Source organism: Lepus europaeus, chromosome 10, assembly GCF_033115175.1.
Source record: "Lepus europaeus isolate LE1 chromosome 10, mLepTim1.pri, whole genome shotgun sequence".
Taxonomy (NCBI): Eukaryota; Metazoa; Chordata; class Mammalia; order Lagomorpha; family Leporidae; genus Lepus; species Lepus europaeus.
In genome coordinates this window covers 67445975-67468865 of record NC_084836.1, presented here as the reverse complement: position 1 = coordinate 67468865, position 22891 = coordinate 67445975, and the positions used below count along the sequence as shown (strand labels likewise).

At 55.3% G+C, this 22891-nt stretch overlaps 1 protein-coding gene across 4 annotated transcripts in view; it reads right to left on the bottom strand.

Annotated features, from left to right (window-relative positions):
• Positions 1–6843: 6843 nt before the first annotated feature.
• CSAD (cysteine sulfinic acid decarboxylase) overlaps positions 6844–22891 on the bottom strand; it is a 23054-nt gene continuing 7006 nt past the window's right edge. For 3 of the 4 annotated variants that reach the window (XM_062203613.1, XM_062203612.1, XM_062203615.1), the window contains 14 exons: positions 17066–17202; positions 16747–16873; positions 16566–16656; positions 16238–16344; positions 15753–15868; positions 15349–15428; positions 15129–15183; positions 9187–9303; positions 9039–9103; positions 8729–8810; positions 8125–8324; positions 7953–8004; positions 7743–7832; positions 6844–7335 (listed from right to left, as the gene is read on the bottom strand). In XM_062203613.1, coding sequence (XP_062059597.1) covers positions 7162–7335; positions 7743–7832; positions 7953–8004; positions 8125–8324; positions 8729–8810; positions 9039–9103; positions 9187–9303; positions 15129–15183; positions 15349–15428; positions 15753–15868; positions 16238–16344; positions 16566–16656; positions 16747–16873; positions 17066–17191 — 1482 coding nt within the window. In that variant the 5' untranslated portion in view covers positions 17192–17202 and the 3' untranslated portion in view covers positions 6844–7161. Of the gene's footprint in view, positions 7336–7742; positions 7833–7952; positions 8005–8124; positions 8325–8728; positions 8811–9038; positions 9104–9186; positions 9304–15128; positions 15184–15348; positions 15429–15752; positions 15869–16237; positions 16345–16565; positions 16657–16746; positions 16874–17065; positions 17203–17704; positions 18045–22891 lie in introns of those variants that run through there. The other variant, XM_062203614.1, reaches the window with a different exon arrangement.

Below are 22891 nucleotides of genomic sequence, written 5' to 3'. Positions count from 1 at the left end.
ACTCCCGGGCCACAGCAGAGAGCTAGACAGGAAGAGGTGCAACCGGGACAGAATCCGGCGCCCTGACCAGGACTAGAACCCGGTGTGCCGGCGCCGCAAGGCGGAGGATTAGCCTACTGAGCTGCAGCACCGGCCAAGCACTTTTATTTTATTTTTTTTTTTGCATTTTAGGAAAAGATTATTTGAAAGGCAGAGCAACAGACAGAAGGAGAGACAGAGAGAGAAAGAGAGTGAGAGATATCTTCCACCTGATGAGCCACTCTCCAAATGGCTACAACAGTCAGCTCTGGGCCAAGCCAAAGCCAAGAGCCTGGAACTTAATCTTGGTCTCCCGTGTAGGTAGCAGGGGCCCAAGTACTCCGACCATCTTTCGCTGCCTTTCCTGGTGGCACATTAGCAGAGAGCTGGATTGGAAATAGAGTAGCCGGGAGAGCCATGCCCCAGGCACTCCACGCTCTACATGTGGGGACCCTGGCACATGGGGTGCAGGCCACACTGCTGTAGAGCCAGAACTATGGCTGCTGGGAGAGATGGTGGCCCTGGCTGAGTTTGTGGCCCCTGGACTTTCCCTCGTTGGCTGAGCCATACCAGGGTGTATGCATGTGCTGGCCGAAGCTCTCAAGAACATCGACAGTGGCTAAAAGAGAGGTAGCCTCCAGGGTCTCATTAGGCCATGCTCCAAAGTCACGGTCAAGTTCCTAACTGCGATGACAAAGCCCACATTGGCCAATTCGAGATCACTGATGATCACAGAGCGGGGAAAATTGTTGTGAACCTCACAGGCAGGTAAAGCAAGCATGGGGTGATCAGCTCCAGATCCAGTGTGCAACGGAAAGATCTAGAAAAATGCAGAACCATCGGCTTCCATTCCACTAGGATGGTTTCAGATATCCCCAGCTGGCATCACAGACCAAGAAGAAGCAAGACGAAAACACACAGGAGGGAAAACCCTGGGATTCTTTTTCTAGGGATGTAATATATGCATACAAATGAAAGCCTCTAGAGGGCCGTCCCTGTGGCTCACTTGGTTAATCCTCCGTCTCCGGTGCCAGCATCCCATATGGGTGCCGGGTTCTAGTCCTGATTGCTCCTCTTCCAGGCCAGCTCTCTGCTATGGCCCGGGAAGGCAGTGGAGGATGGCCCAAGTGCTTGGGCCCTGCACCCGCATGGGAGACCAGGAGAAGCACCTGGCTCCTGGCTTCAGATCAGCGCTGTGCGCCAGCCACAGCACTGGCCGCAGAGGCCACTGGGGGGTGCACCAAGGGAAGAGGAAGACCTTTCTCTCTGTCTCTCTCTCTCATTGTCCACTCTGCCTGTCAAAAAAAAAAAAAAAAAAAAAAAAGACTTGTGGTGGCTTCCTTCACCCCTCTGTGTGGGAGGCTGGGTTTTCAGGGTCTTCCTGGGTGACTTCGGTCTTTGCAGGGTTACCTCACTGTACCCAGAGAGTCGAGCACACCTGCCCTGAGGCACAAACACCCAATAGCTGTTAACTAGGCTGCCACGGCCCCACGGCGAAAGCTGACCCCAACCTCCATTCCGGGGTCCATGTCCAGTGGAGAAAATTCTCCGGATTCAGCCTCTCATTTCGTGTGTCCAGAAATGTTGGCCAAGGGCCAAATTCCCTTGCCCTGTGCCGGAAAAGCCACCTGGACAGCCTGACAGAGGGGAGAAGGTGGGCTTGTAGGGGCCCCACCCAGGAGAGGGGCAAGATCATTGCTATCTGAGTGGAGAGAAAGGTCGGCCGAAGCGAGGCACCTCTTCAACAGGTGGACAGGTGGTCTCAGCTTGAAGCCGACTGCAGAGATGTGGCCCTGAAGGGAGCTTGGAGTGACCAGGAAGTGAGCCACTCAGATGTGACTCCATGCCTGCCTCTGTGGTGGCTGGAACCTTCCGAAAATGCTAGGATGAAATGCACTCTGACCGTCGGCGTAGGGGCGTGTCTTAGTATACTGTTCCTGCTAGTAATTCTTTGTTGTTGCTGTTGTTGTTTTTAAAGATTTATTTATTTATTTGAAAGGCAGAGTTAGAGAGAGAAGGAGAGGCAGAGAGAGAGAGAGAGAGAGAGGTCTTCCATCCACTGGTTCACTCCCCAATTGGCCACAAAGGTCGGAGCTGCACCGATCAAAAGCCAGGAGCCAGGAGTTTCTTCTGGGTCTCTCACATGGATTGCAGGGGCCCAAGGACTTGGGCCATCTTCCACTGCTCTCCCAGGCCATAGCAGAGAGCTGGACCAGAAGTGGAGCAGCCGGGACTCAAACCGGCCCCCCTCTTCCTACCTTGATCCCCGTAATTTATGGAATTGTGGTTGGAGTGTATTTAAACGACTTCCACTATACCTTAGTTCTTTTTTATTTGACCCAAAGAAGCACCATACGTTTCAAGCATTCCCACGTGCCTTAGAAGACCTGTGTGTTTTCAATGACATGAAGCCCAGCCCAGGAGCTGATGCACAGAGTGACTCGTGGGGAAGGGGGGTGTAAAGAAAACATTGGGTATTTCAGCTAAGCACAATAATTAGAGCAGATATTTAGATATTCTGGCTTCCAAATGTTTGAGCTGCAAGAAAATGAAATCTTGACGTGCTGTTTCAATTTTCATTAGCAGATAAATGTGTACAGGGAGGAGCTTAATAAAGCCAACCTATTTGAGTTTTTTAGAAAGAAAGCTTTGGCAAATTTTTAAAATTTATTATTATTTTAGAAAACTCAGAGGCACATTGCTTTTTCTTTCAAAGATTTATTTATTTATTTGAAAGGCAGGGTTACAAAGAGAGAGGGAGAGCCAGAGAGAGAGAGAGACGAGAGACAGAGAGAGAGAGAGAGAGAGAGAGAGAGAGAGGTCTTCCATCCGCTGGTTCACTCCCCAAATGGCTGCAACAACCACAGCTGGAAACCGGAAGCCAGAAGCCAGGAGCTTCACCCTGGTCACCCGTGTGAGTTGAGTGGCAGGGACCCAAACACCTGGCCCATCATCTGCTGCTTTCCCTGGTACAGGGAGCCGGATCAGGAGCAGAGTAGCTGGGACTCAAACCAGTGCTCCAATGCGGGGTGCTGTTGTCCCGAGCAGCAGCTTAGCCTTCTGAGCCAAATGCCCACGGCTTCTTCCTCCTTTGACGTTTTCTTTTGGATTCATTACAATTCACACACACGTGGAGCGAGCGGTGCATTCGATTCCCTTATACTCTCTGTATGTTCTTTGTCTGTTCTGGTCAAGCTGCTGCTTGTTTCGCTTCCTCTAGCCCCTCGGTGTTCCAGAAGGTTCTACCATACTGTTCCCAGCACTAATAGTAAGATGTGTCATCTCCATTATCTGAAACAATGACAACCATTTCTTCCCTTCGGATGTTTCACTTCCTGCTCCTCCTTTCAGTAAGAGAGACCTTTAGAATATCTTTACTTGCCTCTCTCACTCTGTTTCTGGCTCCTAGGTTTTGCTCACAGAGTACAATCATCCCCCCCTCCCCCAAATCTGCGGGTTCTCTACCAAGAATTCAACCCAGTGCAGATGGAAAATATTTTAGGGAAAAAAATTGTGCCTGTAGTTAAGCTGTACAAATTTTCTTTCTTTTCACTATTCCCTATTTAAACAATAGAAAAGCTCTTTATGTGACACTTACATTGTGTTGGGTATCAGAAGTAATCTAGGGGCCGGCGCTGTGAGGTAGCTGGTAAAGCTGCCGCCTGCAGTGCCAGCATCCCATATGGGCGCCGGTTTGAGTCCCGGCTGCTCCACTTCTGATCCAGCTCTCTGCTATGGCCTGGGAAAGCAGTAGAGGATGGCCCAAGTCCTTGGGCCCCTGCACTTGTGTGGGAGACCTGGAAGAAACTCCTGGCTCCTGGCTTTGGATCAGCTCAGCTCTGGCTGTTGTGGCTATTTGGGGAGTGAACCAGTGGATGGAAGACCTCTCTCTCTCTCTCTCTACCTCTTTCTGTAACTCTGCCTTTCAAATAAATAAAATAAATTTTTAAATAAAAAAAAAATAAAGTACAGCGGAGCATGTGCCTAGCTTATGTGAAGTGGACATGGCATTTGCCATCGGGAACTTGAGCATCTGTGGGGCCCACAGGGGATCCCAGGGTTCAGAGACGGTTAAAGCCCTGGTTTCGCAGGCAGCAGAAACACGGGCGCCAGGTTCGCCGCTCAGCACTTGCTCTTTGTTCCGTTCATCTTCCTCCCTCTGCGCCCTCAGGATTTCCCTCAGGCGAGGAAGGGGACGCTGGCCCTCTGAGTCCTACAGCCCCTCACACGGCGCTCTCTACCCCAACACAGAGTGCTCTGGGAGCCGGGTGCGAGACCCTGGCGCAGCCACCCTTCCTGTGCGTTCCCCACATGTAGCTCCCAGCATTGCCTGCGACGAGCCCTGTGCCGGGCTGATGCAATTTCCCTTGTGAACGACTCGCTCTTTCTGTCTGAATCTCGAAAATGTTTTTCCGTCACCTTGGCATCCGGGAGTTTTGCGCCTCCAGGTACACCTGCTCTTGGGTCTTTCTATGCCCTGTCCGTGAGCAAGCTCAGGTCTGCCTACAACTCAGCTAAACCTTTTCCTCTTCCTCGATTGCTGCTTCTCCTCCATCTGGTCCCTTGCCCCCTTTTGCAACCACGATATTTTAACGTTGGGGCGACTGGCTCTGTTCTCCAAGTCTCATTATTTCCATCCCTTCATATGATTTGTGCTGTGCTTTGAAATAATTTTCCGCTTGTCCTTCCAAGCCGCTGCAGTGAGTCTCGGCGGGGCCCTCGTCTCTTTCAACGCAGTGCGCTGACGTGGGGGGCTGGGTTGTTTAAGTTTCAGCAAGTGGTAAGGGGTCTGGGTGTTTTAGTCTGGCTTTGCTTCTCGTTCCTCACCTGAACCTCTGTAAGTGGTGCTGCTCGTTTGTTTAGTCGCCGCGTATCTCTTTCAAAGCGGTTCCCGAGCCTTCCAGTGGGCAGAGAAACAGCTCGAATAACCTCAGCCCAGGAGGCACTGACTCACTCTCGTCCGGGCCTCCAGCCCGGGCCTTCCTCCAGCTAGCCCTAAATCCAAGCCTGAAGCTGAGCCCCCGTGCACCGGCCCCAGCAGCCACACGGCCAGGAGAGGCAGGTGTTCAGAGACGGAAGTGGAAAGGAACAGAAACGGCTTAAAGGGGCAGTTAGTGAACCTGACCGTGCCCAGGCGCCATCTCCAGTTTGTTCCCCTAGACTGCCAGCCCCCACAGCCCGAGGCGGCCTAATGGTCACTTTGAGCAAGTTTCCAGGGCGGGCTGATGCTGTGGATCTGGGACGGCACTTGGAGATGCACTACTTTCAAGCGGGCGGGGCGGGTGATTTATATGGAGAATAACAAAGCTTAGAGACTTGGGAGGAATTTGTGAAGGCAGGGCCTCTGCTCCGCTAAACCACCCAGAGCCCAGGGCCTGTGCACCGGCCGCTCCCCTGCCGTCTACAGCTCTGCATTTGCCTCTTCAAACAACTTGGGCTTTTTTTTTTCAAGATTTATTTATTTGGCCGGCGCCGTGGCTTAACAGGCTCCTGGCTTTGGATCAGCGAGATGCGCCGGCCGCAGCGGCCATTGGAGGGTGAACCAGGGCAAAAAGGAAGACCTTTCTCTCTGTCTCTCTCTCTCACTATCCACTCTGCCTGTCAAAAAAAAAAAAAAAAAAAAAAAAAAAAAAAAAAGATTTATTTATTTCTTTGAAAGGCAGAGTTCCAGAGAGGCAGAGGCAGAGACAGAGAGAGAGAAAGAGAGAGGTCTTCCATCTGCTGGTTCACTCCCCAGATGGCTGCACCAGCTGGAGCTGCGCTGATCCGAAGCCAGGAGCCAGGAGCTTCTTCCGGGTCTCCCACATGGGTGCAGGGGCCCAAGGACTTGGGCCATCTTCTACTGCTTTCCCAGGTCATAGCAGAGAGCTGTATTGGAAGTGGAGCAGCCGGGACTCGAACCAGCGTCCATATGGGATGCTGGCACTGCAGCTGGTGGCTTTTCCTACTACACTTAGAGAGGCAGCCCCTTGGGCTGACTTTCACATGACCACCATACTGTTTTAATACACATCTTGAGGAGCTGGAAATAACAAAAGGGGGGCCGGTGCTGTGGTGTAGTGGGCTAAGCCTCTGCCTATGGCACCGGCATCCCATGTGGGCACTGGTTATTTATTTGAGAGCTAGCGTGAGAGACAGAGAGAAAGGTTCATTCTCCAAATGGCCACAAAGCCACATCTGGGCCAGGCCTGGAGCTCATCTGGATCTCCCACAGGGGCGGCAGGGGCCCGAGCACTTTGCCTTCCCAGGAACCCAACCCACCGCCTTCCCAGCACATGGGCAGAGAATTGGATCAGAAGCGGAGGAGCCGGGATTTGAATATTTTTTTGAAATTTTTTTTTTCTTTTTTTCTTGACAGGCAGAGTGGACAGTGAGAGAGAGAGACAGAGAGAAAGGTCTTCCTTTTTGCCCTGGTTCACCCTCCAATGGCCGCTGCGGCCGGCGCATCTCGCTGATCCGAAGCCAGGAGCCAGGTGCTTCTGGTCTCCCATGCGGGTGCAGGGCCCAAGGACTTGGGCCATCCTCCACTGCCTTCCTGGGCCATAGCAGAGAGCTGGCCTGGAAGAGGGGCAACCGGGATAGAATCCAGTGCCCTGACCGGGACTAGAACCCGGTGTGCCGGCGCCGCAAGGTGGAGGATTAGCCTGTTAAGCTACGGCGCTGGCCAGGAGCCGGGATTTGAACCGGCCTTCTAATAGGGGATATGTGCCCCGTGCCAGCTCAACCCGCTGCACCACAGTGCCCACCTCCTGCCTTTTAGAAAGAAAGAAAAAAAAAATCCTGCATCACCGGTCTAAAAGTAACAAACTTCAAAACATTCCAAAATGTAATTGTAATTTTAACTTCATTATTTTCCTACTATCAAGGCAATTTATATTAGTTACATAATAAAAGGGGAGACAACAAAGGAATAGATTTGTAAATTTCCTATTTGCCCTTCCTTTGGAAAACCGCTATCATTTTGGCACATCTCATTCTTCTTTTCCTATGCATTCCTCAACAGAGCTCAGATTTTACTAGAAAGTCTTCTAGCCAGCTTTCCTGACATATTATGTTAAAGTTACTTTTCCACATTAATAAAAGTCTCTATAAACGTAATCTTAATGAAAGAGTGGCACTGCATCCCAGGGGCGTCCTGGGGGCTCACAGGTCCCGGCCCAGCCGCTCCAGCTCGTCCAGCAGGAAGTCCACGTCGGCGCGGGTGAGCGCGGGGTTGGCCACCACCATGCGGAAGAAGTTGACCAGGGCCCCGTGCGGCTGGTAGCCGATCATCATGGAGCCCTCTTTCACCATGCGCTCCTTGAGTGCGGGCGCCACCTGCAGGGGCAGCGCGGGCCAGGTGAGGGGCACGCTCCGGGCCTGGACCCCTCACCTCTCCCAACCCCCCAACCCCACCTTGGGCGGCGCTCCGCCAGGACCCCTCACCTCTCCCACTCCCCACCCCGACCCTGGGCGGCCGCTGGTTTTGAACAGGTCGCTGCAGCTCGGTAAAGACCAGAACCCACTCCTCATCTTTCCACACCGCCTGCGGCAGCGCGCACCCATCTACCCGGAGACCCCTGCATCCAGGGGCTTCCCTGGGTTGTCTTGTCCTCAGCGCCCGTGACAAAGCTTCAGTGTGATCTCTCTGCCTCCATGCCCCATCCCGGGCTTGTGCGCCCAGTCTGGGAGTCCAGCACCGCTCCCCCGGGCGCAGCCTCGCGAGTGGGCACTGGCACGCGCACCTGGGCCAGCCTCTGGCTGTAATCCGGGCTCCCCTGCTGGCCCCGCAGGCTGGGCGGCACGAACCAGAAGCAGACGTTGAGGAACTCGGGCTGTGGGAACGAGGGAGGGGAAGGTGTGGGCAAGGAGGGCAGGGGGATGTCTTTCCTCTCGCTGCCCGGCTTCCCCGGTGGGGTTTGGGGTGCGCGGAGGCCCCCCCACCCGGCTCGTACCTCCATGACCAGCTCAAACCCTTCCCGCTTCTTCAACTCCTCCAACAGGTACCTGTGGACAGAGGGCAAGAATGACCCACCGGCCAGGGAGGGGAAGGCAGAGACACAGGTAGCCACCCTGAGAGCTGCAGAGGGGGCGGGCAGCGGGGAGCCGGGGACCACCCCCACCTACTGGGCCAGGGCGAAGGCGCGGTCCACTCGCAGCTCCAGGCCCTGCCCGCCCTGTGCCTTCCACATGAGCCACAGCTTCAGGCAGTCCACGTGGCGGCCGCACTGCACCACTTTGTCCCCCATGTCCAGGGCCACGTCGTAGAACTTGTCCTGCTGGAAAAGGTAGCTGGCCTGGGAGCCGTGGCAGCGCTTGAGCAGGTTCTGTGTGGGGGCGGCCAGGCGCCTGGTCAGAGCCTGCCCTGGCCACTGGGCTCTGGGTCCAGGCAGCACCGCGGCCACAGCTGCCTGCTGCCCCAGCCCTTCTCTGGCTCCCCACCCATCCCACCCCCACCCCACCCCCCCAGCATCTAGACTGCTGGCCAAACTCTGCCCGAGATCTGTCTGCAGCTTCAAGCCAGAAGTCTTGCCCTTTGCATGAAGATGGGGAAGATGGGGAGGGCTGGGGGGTGGGTAGCTAGGGGCCCAGCAGAGGGGGCTGGGGTGGCTGCACAGATTGCGGGGCAGAGGGTAATGAGAAGTAAGTCCTGGAGCCCTCTATGGTGGGACAGGGAGGAAGGCAGATGAAGAGAGAGGTGGGCCAGGGCTGGGGGCTGGGGCCCACCCACCGAGGTGTCCCGGAGCAGGAGGGCAGAGCACTGCAGGCCGGCTCCCAGGAGCTTGTGGGGGTTCCAGGTCACAGAGTCAGCCCTGGGCGATGAAGAGCAAACCTGGGTCAGTGGCGCCCCCTTGAGGTGCGGTTGAAGCCTATCCTCTCTTGCCAGGCTCCCAGCCCCAGAATTCCAGGTCTGACCTCCCAGCTCTAAGGGGCCACGCCTCTAGACCCCTCCCCCCAGCCCTCTTCACCCTGCCCCCCAGCCTCATCCTGTTCTCTGAAGGGTGGGGTCCGGGGAGAGGGGGCCCCCCCCCCCCGCGCACCTGCTGATCCCATCCAGGAGATGCTTGTGTGTCTGTGACAGCAGCACGCTCCCGCCCCAGGCGGCCTGTGCAGCGGGAGGTACAACATGGGCCTCGGCCTGGATTCAGCCCAGCCCCAGCCCCAGCCCCAGGCCCGAGTCCCGCTCACATCCACGTGCAGCCACAGCCCGTGACGCTGGCACACGTCAGCGATGGCCTCCAGCGGGTCGAAGGCCCCCAGCACAGTCGTGCCAGACGTGGCACTGACCAAGAATGGCACCGCTCCCTGTTGTGAGAATGTAGAGGGAGAAAAGGCCACAGAGTCATTCCAGAAACTCCCTCCACCCGTGACAATGCTGTTTCTGTCCCGGCTGCTCCACTTCCGGTCTAGCTCCCTGCTGATGAGCATGGGAAAGCAGCGGAAGACAGCCCAAGCCTATGGGTCCCTGAATCCATGTGTATGAAGCTCCTGGCTTTGGCTGGTCCAGCCCTGGCTGTTGTGGCCATTTGGGGAGTGAACCAGCAGATGGAAGTTCTTTCTCTTTCAAAATAAATAAAGCTCTTTAAAAGAAAAAAAAAAAAAAACTACCTGGAGGGGCAGGCGTTTGGCCGAGTGGTCAAGTTGCCCTTGGGATGCCAGCCTCCCAGACGGGAGTGCCCAACTCATTTCAGCCTGGCCCAGCCCAAGCTGTTGCAGCACTCAGAAAGTGAACCAGCAGATGGGAGCTCTATCGGCCCCTCTCTGTCTCTCAAATAAATTAACTGAATGAATAAAAACGTTTTTAAGGGGCAAATGTTTTGGCGCAGCAGGCAAAGCCGCCACCTGGCAGTGCTGACATCCCATATGGGCGCCGGTTTGAGTGCCGGCTGCTCCACTTCCAATCCAGCTCTCTGCTATGGCCTGGGAAAGCAGTAGAGGATGGCCCAAGTCCTTGGGCCCCTGCACCTGCATAGGAGATCTAGAGGAAGCGCCTGGCTCCTGGCTTCGGATCGGCCCAACTCCAACCATTGCAGTCATTTGGGGAGTGAACCAGCAGATAGAAGACCTTTCTCTCTCTCTCCCTTTGCCTTTCAAATAAACACATAAATCTTTAAAAAACAAAACAAAGAACTGAAACCAGTCCACTGACTTCCAAAAACAAGAATATACAAAAAAAACTATATTTCTGTATATGAGCAATGAACAATCAAATTGAAATGAAGAAAATAGTTTCACTCTTGAGAACATTAAAAAAAAGCGCACTTAGGAATAAGTTTAACAAAAGAAGTGCAAAACATATACTCTGAAAACTACAAAAACACTAGAAAGAAATTCAAAAAGCCCTAAATGAAAGGAGAGACACTGCCTGGGGGTGGAACTCAGTCCCTAGCAAAATCCCAGCCACCATCCTGGGAGAAACTGACAAGCTGATCCTGAATCCACATGGAAATTTCTGAGACCCAGCTGAGCCAAAACCATCCTGGAAAGAGCAAAATTGGAGGCCTTGGGCAAGACTTGGGGCACAACAGGGTGAGCTGCCACTTGGGATGCCTGTACCCCATGTCAGGGAGCCAGCTGGGGTCCTGGCTCGGACTCAGCTTCCTGCTCACATGCCTGGGAGGGCAGAGAATGATGGTCCAAGGACTCGGATGCCGCCACCCACATGAGAGACCTGGATGGAGTCCTTGGCTTCCGTGTCTCCTGCGCGCTGTCATTCTGCCTTTCAAACTAAATACAGATTGTTTTTTAAATGGAGGTTTGGGGCTAGTGTTGTGGGACAGTGGGCTAAGCTGCCCCCTGCAATGCCAGCATCCCATAGGAGCGCCAGTCCCAGCTGCTTTACTTCCAGCCCAGCTCCTTGCTAATGTGCACGGGAAGGTGGTGGAGGACGGGCACCTGCAACCCTCACAGGGGACCCGGGTGGGGTTCCTGGTCCCTGACATTGACCTGGGCCAGCCTCAGCTGTTGTAGCCTCTTGTGGGGTGAACCAGTAGACAGAAGATTCTCTCTCTCTCTCTCCCTCCCCCCCTCTCCGTCACTCTGCCTTTCAAATAAATCTTTAAATAATAGCAATGGAGGGCTTACACATGCCAAGCCCAAGACTTGCTACAAGGCTAGAGCAGTGAAGACAACGTTCTAGGACAGACGTGTAGGTGAACAGGACACAACTCAGTCGCCTCTCAACAAGGACACCAAGTCAGCTCATGGAAGAAGAACAGCATTTTCAACAAATGGTGCTGGGCCAACTGGATATGCACACGCGAAAGAATGATGCAACACCATACCCCAGAGTGAACTCAACGAACCACAAACCTGTAAAACTCCTGGAAGAAAACGGAGGAGGAACTCTGTGAGCTTGGGTTACATTAGAGGAGACACCAAAAGCACAAGCAACCCAAGAGACAAATAACATAAATTGGATTTCATCAAAATCTAAAACGTTTGCCCTTCCAAGGGCACCGCCAAGAAGATGGAAAGACAGTCTACAAAATGGAAGAAGATATTTACAAATCACATATCCGATAAGGGACTTGGATCTAGAACACATGAAGAACTCACCGAAAAGACAACCCAATTGAAAAAAAAAAAAAAAAACGAACATGAGCCAAGGATCTGAGTAGACATTTCTCCAGACCACACACAAGTGGCTGATGAGCACCTGATCGGATGCAGGGACAAGGAAATAAAAGCTGTGGTGACTCTCAAACGACGGAGGAGGTGGAGATGCAGAGGATCTGGGTGAGGATGGAGGGCAGTTAGAATCGCCCTGCACTACCGGAGCAAGGAAGTGACAGTGCCCACACAGTCAAAAGCAGAGTCATCCCTGCTCCAGCGACTCCACCTCTGCTTATAAACTCTCCCCAGAATCTGAAAGCAGGGAAGGTGCTACGGCTTGCATATCTTTGCATATCATTTGAGTGAGTCCCCCCTCCACCCCAGGGCTCAGGGGTTCAAAGTTCATCCCGCTGCAGAAGCTTCACCCCACTTGGGTGTTTGGAGGCGGGGTCTTTGCGAGGTGATTCAGATAAGGTCCTGGAACAGAACCACCGTGACTGAAGTGGGAGAGGCAAGAAGAGACACACATGCACTCCCTGCCCCTCAGAATGGTGAACCAGAATAAACCTCTTTTCTATAAGGTTACCCAGCTTCAGGTATTTGGTCAGAGTGATGAAGAACGGATCAATACACAGAGACTCAAAGAGACACTGGTACACACCTGTTCCCAGCAGCTTCATTCACAGTATCTCCTGATGGGTGGATGTATAAGCAAAATGCAGTCTATGCATACAGCGGAATCTCACTGGGTCTTAAAGAATGACAGGCAAGGCCGGTGCCATGGCTTAATAGGCTAATCCTCCGCCTTGCAGTGCCGGCACACTGGGTTCTAGTCCCAGTCGGGGTGCCAGATTCTGTCCCAGTTGCACCTCTTCCAGGCCAGCTCTTTGATGTGGCCTGGAGTGCAGTGGAGGATGGCCCAAGTCCTTGGACCCTGCACCCGCATGGGAGACCAGGAGAAGGCTCCTGCCTTCGGATCAGCACGGTGCGCTGGCCACGGCGGCCATTGGAGGGTGAACCAATGGCAAAAAGGAAGACCTTTCTCTCTGTCTCTCTCTCACTGCCCACTCTGCCTGTCAAAAAAAAAAAAAAAAAAAAAGGGAGACCAAAGCAAGTGTGGAGCAGCTGGAGCCCTCCGATGCTGTTGGTGGGATTAAATCAGGTGCAGCCCTTTTAGGAAACAGCCACACAGCAGTTCTCCAAGATTAGAGTTGTCTGACACTGGGGTGCAGCGGGTTACACCACTGCCTGTGACGCCCGCATCCCATATGGGCGCCAGTTCCAGGCCTGGCTGCTCCACTTCCAATCTAGCTCCCTGCTGATGTGCCTGGGAAAGCAGCAGAAGACAGCCCAAGCACTTGGGCCCCTGCACCAATGTGGAGACGTGGAAGAAGCCCCTGGTTCCTGGCTACAGATGGGTCCAGTTCTGGCTGTTGCAGCCATTTGGGGAGTGAATCAGCAGGTAGAAAACCTCTGTTTTGCACCCCCCGCCCCTGCCCCGCTCTCTGCTTCACTTCAGAACCAGCTCCCTGCTAACGGCCTGGGAAAGCAGCGGCTCAAGTGCCTGGGGTCCCTGCCACCCACATGTAAGGCCCAGATGGAGTTCCCAGCTCCAACTTTGGCCTGGCCCAGCCCTGGCCGCTGGGGTTATTATCTGGGGAGTGAACCACTGGATAGAAGACCTCTCTGCAACTCTGACTTTCAAATAAATAGGAGTTATCATTTGAGCCAGCAATCTTACTCCCACTTAACAACACAGAGGAATGAACAACACAGCCCACACAACAGCCTGTATGCAAGCGTGCTTAAGCAACGTTACTCCTAACAGCCGAAAGACGCAAACCACCCAGACGTCCATCAACACGATGAATGGAGACATCAAATGCAGTGCACCCGTTCCATGGAACACAAGCCTGCATGCTGCACATCAAGGAACAAAGCACTGGCCCTTGCCGCACAGCTGAGCCGTGAAGCCACAACGAGACACGAGGGCAGCTCGTCACCTACAGCGTGATTCCAGAGTGCAGGACGGGCCAACCCACGGAGGCCCAGAGCAGAAGGCGGGCTGCCTGGAACGGGGCGCTTCTGGGAGAACTGGAGAGTAGGGGCTCAAGAAGATGAGATCGCTTTGGGGCTGATGACGATGTTCCAACACTGACCGCACGCGCGGCTGCCCGACTCGGTGAAGACACTAAAAACCGCTGAACTGTATGCTCTACGTGGGTGGGCCACGTGTCACGTGAGTTATACCTCAATAAAGCTATTACCAAAAAACAAAGTTTATAAAATTAGTGAAACCCCGCTGTTCTAATCGCAGTCCATACTGCTACCCAGATTTATATATTTATACATCTTATATAAATATATAAAAGTACTCAGTGTGCTACATAATAAAAATGCATCACAGTGCCCAGTCTACACTGCAACTTGCAATACACCTTTAATATATACACAAGTGGTTTCTTTATTTTTTGCCCCTCCCCCATAAGTATTTTCACATTGGCTTGTGTGTGTGTGTGTGTGTGTATTCCTACCTTGTTTCAAGTGGCTACAGGGTACTCAGTTATAGTAAACAACAAGGGCAGCTAATATTTACGTGGTGCATCCAGCAGCCTGGCACTGTGAAGTGCTTTACATAACCTAATTCGTGTAATCTTTCAAACAGCCCTGTGGTCGGTTCTATAGCATGCCCGTTGTGCAGAGGAAAGAAACTGAGACACAGAGATGATAATTTCTTTTGTCTACTGAAGAACATTGGGGAACAAGAAGTTACACTTGGCTCCAGGAAACCGAATTCTCCAGCACAGAATTTTACACACTGGTGGTGCTGATTTATAGCATAAACCCTGAGCACTGGAAGGCTGAATCCGTGACCAGATACATTAAAAACTGCACTGGCATTGGGGGACGGCAGGTGTTGCAGTGCAGCAATTAAGCCTCTGCTTGCAACGCCCACATCCTGATCCGAGCACCAGTTTAAGTCCCGCCGCTCCACTTCCAATCCAGCTCCCTGCCGATGCACCTGGGAAAGCAGCTGAGGCTGGCCCAAGTGCTTGGGCCCCTGCACTCATGTGGGAGAAGCTCCTGGCTCCTGGCTTCTGCCTGGCCCAGCCCCTGCAGCTGCGGCCATTTGGGGACTGCACCAGCAGATGGAAGACCGACCTCTCTCTCTCTTCCTCTCTCTGTGTAACACTTTCAAATAAATAAATACAAAATACATCTTTTTAAAAACTGAAACTGTACGACTGTGCAAGGCTGGAGCTCCATGACAGTGGCAGCAACTTGCACGCCCCCCCCCCCCCAAGTGGAGGAAGGTAGTGCGCCCTCTTCCCCACTCCCAGCCCACATCCTCCACCCTACCCACACAAGGCGCCTCCACGCTACCCTTGGGGGTCCCCCCCTGCACCCTCCCTGGAGTCCTGCCTCCCAGAACCCCACCCCGCCTCGGCAGGGTCCTTGAGAGCAGCCTAGCGTCGCCCCGTGGCTGAAGGGCGTGGGAACAGAAAAGGAGGGTGAAGGTGCCCGCGGCAGGGGCGAGGGGCCGTACTGCGGCCCCCGTGCCCCTCTCGGCTCACCTCGGCCTCGGCCAGGCGGATCTGCCTCTCTAGATCCTCAGGGACCATCTTCCCTCTGAAAAAGAAAAGGGAGCGGGCAGAGAGCAGGGTGAGGGGCTCAGGCAGGCAGAGGGCAGACGGCTGGTTTTCCCCTGACAGGGGGCCCTGGACAGGCCGCGGGCGGCAATGGTTCTGCGGGGGCGGCGCGGCCCGGCAGCCCTGTGGGCAGAGGGACCTTCACCTCTCGTCAGCCTTGACCACTCGGACGCTGTCGGTGCCAAGTCCCAGGAAAGCGGCTCCTTTCTTGATGGAGTAGTGGCACTGCAGAGAACGGCAGAGGACAGGTTAGCGCAGTGTGGGCGGGCGGCCAGCGGGCCAGAGTCTCCGGTGTGGGAAAGCCTGGGGCCTCTCCAATGTCCGCGCACACAGCCGTCGGCTGGGCGCTGGCTCGGGCGCGGCGGGGCCAAGCTCCCGGGTGCTGCCCAGGCTGCTGGACTTCGTAGGCGTGCGCCCCACCCACGCGCTCCCCACCCACGCGCAGAAGGCCCGAGGCCCTTGATTAGAAGAAAACAGGGGCCTGGGAGCGGGGTGGGGCAGGAGGGGCCCTGGACCCAGAGCCCAGCGTTGGGCACGCCTCTTCCCCACCTCCTCCGACGAGAAGAGGGCCAGGGGCGGCAGCGCCCGGAGGCCCCTCTGTTTGCACTCCGGGTAGCGGTGATAGCGGGCCAGGTTCAGGGCGTACATGTTGGAGATGGAGCCACCTGCCACGGGGGCAGAGGGGAGTGGATCAAGAAAGGTGCCTGCCTCCCCTGACCTTTTGCCCCTAGAGGAACTTGTCAAAGAAGTGGGCCCAGGGTCCCACCAGTGGCACAAGACTCCAGCCCCAAGATCAACCCTCCCCCAACACACACACACCCTGGGCCAACCCCCCCCCCCCATCAAGCAGCCTCACAGCGACCCCTGTGGGCAAACAGGGGCCCTGGATGGCCTCCTCCCAGGCATGGCCATTGCCCAGCTAGAGAGAAAACACAGAGGGACTACCCCCACCCTCTTCCACCAGCTGCTTCCAACAGGAGAAGGCGGGGCGGGGAGGGGGTGCGCTTAAGGAGCCCTGCCCCCCTCTCACATACCGGGGCAGAAGACCCCGTCCCCGGAGGTCCAGCCCACCAGGGCCCGGAGCTTGCTCAGCACCTCCTCTTCCATCAGAACAAACACGGGGGCGATTTCGTACGTGTACCTGGCAGCAGAGCAAACGCTGAGTCAAGCCAGCGCGGAGTCAGGAAAGCAGGTGGCAGGTGGCGGGCCCAAAGAGAGGATCGAGTGGGTGCAGCCCAGCAAGGAAGCAGGGGAAAGCCTGCAGAACAGGGGCCCGGGGAGGGGAGGGCTGGGAGGGGGAGGCAGAAGCCGGGCACCTCTCCAGCAAGCCCAAGTCCTCGCCAGGTGGGAGGGGTGGCTCACTGGCTGGTATTGAGGCTCTCGGTGATGATACGCCCGGCCAGAGCGTGCGGATCCAAGCCCGAGAAGAGCTGGTTGAAGAACCGAGGGTGACCTGGGGGAGCGGGAAGCGGCAGCTCAGCGTGGCTGTGGCGTGGGTGCCAACCCTTCCCCACGTGCCCTCCCGCCGGGAGCCAGGGCCCACCGGTCTTCACGCTGTAGCGGATCACGGTGCGGCAGCGCTCCAGCAGCTGCTCCCGCCGCTCCCCCTGGCCCCGGAGCTCCAAATCCAGCAGCTGTTTCAGCTCCTCAGGCTCTTTCCACTCGCAGACCTGGGAGGAGAAGAAGCCAGGGATGATGGGAGCGCCGGACACGAGTGCACTGACACCCACCTCACGCCAGGCAGACACAGCCCAGGATGGAGACCCCCAGGGGCGCACAGGGGACCGTGAGAACTTGAGGAGGAGCCTCATTTAAAAAGGGAAGCGCCAAGCAGGTTTGGGAAGAGAGACAGAAGGACCCACCTTCTCAGAGGCGCTGGTCCCTTTCAGGACGGCCTCATCCACCACAATGGCGAACACCTCCCGGAGCAGGGCCTCCGTGGCCACGGGGTCCCCATCCGCGCAGGGCAGCGGCTTCGAGGCAGCCATCAGGATAAAATCTGTGAGCAGAGCGGCGGTCATTCTCTGCTTGGCCAGCGCACCTCCCCTGGACCGGACCAGCTGGAGGCTCCACCCCAGCTCGGTCCCAGCTTCCAGGGCACAGGTAAGGGGGAGGAAGTAGGCGCAGGTTCAAATCCCGGCTGCTGTGATTCCGATCCAGCTCCCTGCCAATGTGCATGGGAAAGAGTAGAAGATGGCCCAAGTCCTTGGGTCCCTGCACCCATGTGGGAGACCCAGAGGAAGCTCCTGGCTCCTGGCTTCTAGCTTCTGCAGCCAACCGGGGAGTGAACCAGCAAATGGAAAATTCCCCCCCCCCCTTTTACTCCTTCCCTCCCTTTCTCTCTAATTCTACCTTTCAAATAAACAAAATAAATATTTTTTTTAATAAAGGCAAAGAAATGCATCCAGGGAGGAAGCTGGTGGAAACAGACGGGTGAGAACAAAGTGGTGAATGCCACCATCAGGGGCTGCTGTCCACCCCGGCAGAGATGAGCCTTGCACCTTGCTGCCGAGGTCTCTCTGTTCAAGTGAGTGGGAGGCAAGGTTTGCAAGGAGCTTTCCGGAACAGCAGGGAGGCAGGGGGAGTGAGGTGCCAGCAGCAGTCACGTGGCCGTGACATAACTCCCCGACCCTTGCCCTAAAGAGACCCGGCACAGGTCTAGGAGAGGAACAGCAGGTTCCATTCCCAAACAATCGTTAGCTGACCGAAGAAGGGGGGAATAGGAAGAGAGGCAAAAGCCCACGGCACTTGAACCTCAGGGTCTGAAGGGGGCACACAGCCAGCAAGGAGGTGGGGACTCCCACTGAGGATACCAGGGCCCAGAGTGGGTGCAGGGATGTCTGGAGGGGAGACTCAGGGAACAGCTGAAGATGACCCTAGAGATGTCCAGAGACCTGCGGAGACCAAGTGGCTTATGTGGGCCTGGGAGGCCAGATCCGACCCCCAGAGTCCTTCCAGAACTGGCCTGATGTCCAAAGGCCCCTGTGAGAGCTGCAGGGAGGAGGCGGAATCAGCGAGGCACCCAGTGAGGCGGGTGTCGCCCTGCACCTCCCCGGCCAGAGTCATCCGTGGGCCACCTGGTGCCGGGGACGGAGGAGCCTGGGACCCGACTGGGAGGACACAGACCCCGTGGGTCTGACCCTGAGTGTCTTCAGAATTCAAGAGAGGAGGTGAGGCCCGCACTGGGACAGAGAGGTCTTCCCAGAGAAAACCTGAGCCGAGGAGGCCTGGGGACCTTCTCCTGGGGGTAGGGGAGGGACAAGAGATGAAAGGGGGAGCCCCTGACTAGAGACGCACTCCCCAGAGCCCCCGGGAGAAGCCCTCGCTCAGTACGCCTGACTCCCTGGTCACTGCTCAGAAGGGGTCTCTGGCCTGCTCCCCACACAGGAGTCTGTCCTGGGAGGAGCCCTCACTGTACTTCTTCTCTTTATAAAGCAAGCAGTGGGGCCGGCACTGTAGCGTAGTGGGTGAGGCTGCTGCCTGCAGTGCCAGTGTCACATGTGGGCGCCGGTTCAAGTCCCGGATGCTCCACTTCCGATCCAGCTCTCTGCTGTGGCCTGGGAAAGCAGTAGAAGATGGCCCAAGCCCTTGGGCCTCCACACCTGCGTGGGAGACCCGGAAGAAGCTCCTGGCTCCTGGCTTCAGATCCGCTGAGCTCCAGCCATGGTAGCTATTTGGGGAGTGAACCAGTGGATGGAAGACTGACTCTCTCTCTCTCTCTCTCTCTCTCTCTAACTTTGCCTTTCAAGTCAACAATAAATAAACATTTTTAAAAATCAAGAAGATATGGGCAAGCATTGTGGCACAGCAGGTTAAGCAGCTGCTTGGGACGCCTACTTCCCATATCAGAGTGCCAGGCCCAGTTCTGGCTCCTCTGCTTCTGATCCCAGTTCCTGCTCTGTACCTGGGAAGCAGCAGAAGATGGCCCACGCATCTGGTTCCTGCCATCCATGTGGGAGACCTGGATGGAGGTCCTGGCTCCTGGCTTTGGCAATATCCAGACCCAACTGCTGTGGGCAGCTGGGGAGTGAACCAGTGGGAAGAAGACCTCTCTCTGTCTCTGTTTCTCCCTCGCTCTCCTACACTCTGCAATTCAAATAAATAAATACATCTTTTTTAAAAATCAAGAAGATATGGCACCCATGAAGAAAAAAATCTGATGCTCTCAAAAAGGGATATTCAAAGAACAAGTATTTCTAGGATCTTTAAGATATGACAATTGGGGCCAGTCCTGTGGCGTAGTGGGTTAAACCACAGCATGCAGCACCAGTATCTCATATGGGCGCTGGTTCGAGTTCCAGCTGCTCCACTTCTGATCCTGCTCCCTGCTAATGCACCTGGGAAAGCAGTAGAAGATGGCCCAGGTCCTTGGGCCCCTGCACCCATGTGGGAGACCTGGAAGAAGCTCCTGGCTCCTGGCTTCAGATCAGCCCAGCTTCGGCCGTTGTGGCCATCTGGGGAGTGAACCAGTGGATGGAAGACCTCTCTCTCTCTCTCCCGTCTCCTCTATAACTCTGCCTTTCAAATTAATTCATTAATTTTTAGAAAAAGTATCTCACTCTCCTCTTGCTTTAGTTGGATACCTGTAGTAATCAGGTATTTGTGGTGATAAACAGCTTCAAAATCCCATGGGGGTTGGCAGAGATTTGGCACCAGCTGGGATGCCTGTGAATATTGTATCAGACTGTGTGGGTTCGAGTTCTGGCTCCGCTTCTGGCTCCAGCTCCCTGCCCATGTGCACCGTGGGAGGCAGCAGCGATGGCCCAAGTACCTGAGTCCCTGCCACCCACATGGGAGACCCAGATGGAGCTCCAGGCTCCTGGCTTCAGCCTGGCCTGGCCCCAGCTGTTGCACGCATTTGCGGAGTAAATCAGCAGGTGGGAGACCTCTGCCTGTCTCTGTCTCTCTGCCTTTAACTCTCCATGATTTACAGTGGCAGTGTGGCTGCAGCTCTGATTCATGCGCTCTTACTCCGAGTCCCAGGCCGAAAGAACAGTCCCTATCTGGGGCACGATGTTCTCATCATGTAGCAAAAAGAACAAAAAAGCAGAGAAAAACACACAGGGACTCTTCAAACAGCTGCTCTGCCTGGCAAGCGGCACAGCCAAGGCCTCGGGCGGCGGTGATGGACGCTGCGCACTCCTCCCACTAGAGGGCACTGTGGGGCGCAGAGCAACAGGTGAGCACCTGAACACCCCTTAATAGACTCTGGGCACAGGCTCCCGAAGCCGTCTGGCTTCGGTTGCCCCTCACTCTGCACTGGCCCACCCCACTCACTTACAGTACCAGCCTCGCCCCCACTCTGAACCACGAGTCTAAAGGCTCCCTCTCTCCTCCTTGCACCTTCTTATTTATTTACTTTGAATATGAGGCAGAGAGACAGAAACAGAGAGAGATACCCCATCTACTGGTTTACTCTACAAATGCCCAAAACTGCCAGGGCTGGGCCAGCTGGAGCCAGGAGCTTGGGACTCAATCCAAGCCTCCCCTGTGGGTGGTGGGAACCCAAAGACTTGAACCATCCCCACGGCCTCCCAGGGTGTGCATTAGCAGCAAGCTGGAGTCTGGAGGTGGGTATTGGCCCCAGGGACTCCTATGAGGGACACGTGTGCACCTGCTATGCCCAACCCCCTCCTGCCTCACCCTCCTTGAAGAGCTACAGTTCTTCAATGTCCAGGGCCTTTTCATTTTTAATTTTTTTTTTTCAATTTATTCAGAAGGCAAAGTGAGGGAGAGAAAGAGAAGTCTTCTCTCTGCTAGTTCACTCCCCCAGATGCCTGCAATAGCCAGTGCTGGGCCAGGTTGAAGCCAAGAGCCACAAGCCCGCTCCAGGTCTCCCATGTGGATAGGCATCACCTGCTGCCTCCCGGGGTGCTCCGTACCAGGAAGCTGGTACCATACCAGGACTCCAGCCCAGGCCCTGTCCTATGCCACGCAGGTGTCCCTAAGAGGCGCTTAACCCACTGTGCGCAAGGCCTGCCCCTTTTTGCCTTTGATTCAATTTTTTAACTTTCTTTTTTCTTTTTCAGAGACAGAAAGGTCTTCCTTCTGTTGGTTCACCCCCCAAACGGCCGCTACAGCCAGCGCACCGCGCCGATCCGAAGCCAGGAGCCAGGTGCTTCTCCTGGTCTCCCATGCGGGTGCAGGGCCCAAGCACTTGGGCCATCCTCCACTGCACTCCCGGGCCACAGCAGAGAGCTGGCCTGGAAGAGGGGCAACCGGGATAGAATCCAGCCCCCAACCGGGACTAGAACCCGGGGTGCCAGCACCACAGGCGGAGAATTAGCCAAGTGAGCCGCAGCGCCGGCCCAATTTTTTTAACTTTTAATTTAACCTGCAAAGGTTGTTACCTATTTCTCTCTCCTTAAACACAACACTAAAACCTGGATAAAACTTTTTTTTTTTTTTGGTCTGGACTATGATGGAAGATGGTCCAAGTCCTTGGCCCCTACACCCACATGGGAGACCCAGAAGAAGCTCCTGGCTCCTGGCTTCAGATCAGCACAGCTCCAGCCATTTTGGCCAATTGGAGAGTGAACCAGTGAATGGAAGAGCTCGCTCGCACTCTCTCTCTCTCTCTCTCTCTCTCTCTCTCTCTGCCTCTCCTTCTCTCTGTGTGTAACTCTTTCAAATAAATAAATAAATATTTTTTTAAAAAAAGATACTTTACGGCCGGCGCCGTGGCTTAACAGGCTAATCCTCTGCCTTGCGGCGCCGGCACACCGGGTTCTAGTCCTGGTCGGGGCGACAGGTTCTGTCCCGGTTGCCCCTATTCCAGGCCAGTTCTCTGCTATGGCCCAGGAAGGCAGTGGAGGATGGCCCAAGTCCTTGGGCCCTGCACCCGCATGGGAGACCAGGAGAAGCACCTGGCTCCTGGCTTCGGATCAGCGAGATGCACCGGCCGCAGTGGCCATTGGAGGGTGAACCAACGGCAAAAAGGAAGACCTTTCTCTCTCTCTCTCACTATCCACTCTGCCTGTCAAAAAAAAAAAAAAAAGATACTTCAGGGCCGGTGCCGTGGCTCACTAGGCTAATCCTCCATCTGCAGCGCTGGCACACCGGGTTCTAGTCCCGGTTAGGGCGCCGGTTCTGTCCCGGTTGCTCCTCTTCCAGTCCAGCTCTCTGCTGTGGCCCAGGAAGGCAGTGGAGGATGGCCCAGGTGCTTGGGTCCTGCACCCGCATGGGAGACCAGGAGAAGCACCTGGCTCCTGGCTTCAGATCAGCGCAGTGCGCCGGCCGTGGCGGCCATTTGGGGGGGGGGGGGTGAACCAATGTAAGGAAGACCTTTCTCTCTCTCTCTCTCTCTCTCTCTCTCTCTCACTGTCTAACTCTGCCTGTCAAAAAAAAAAAAAAAAAAAAAACTTTCAAAGCAAATGCTAAGTTTCCAGTGGAGGGACCTGTGAGATACCACCTGATCCAGGTGAGCAAAGGTAGCATCACAGGGAAGCAGGGGCAGAATGAAGTCAGGAGCCTCCTGATGCCAGGTCCTGAGAAACAGCGTCACGTAGGTGACGTCTGCCGAAAGCGCGCATAACCCAAATCCAACCATGAGGCGAGCTGCACATGTGAACTGAGGTCGCTGCACGGAACGCCGAGCCTGTACTCGGCCATTTCAGTGTTGTGGGAAATCAGAGAAAGGCCGGCGGTCTGCTGCAGACTGAAGGAAGCAGGAGGACCGTGTGGTCTTA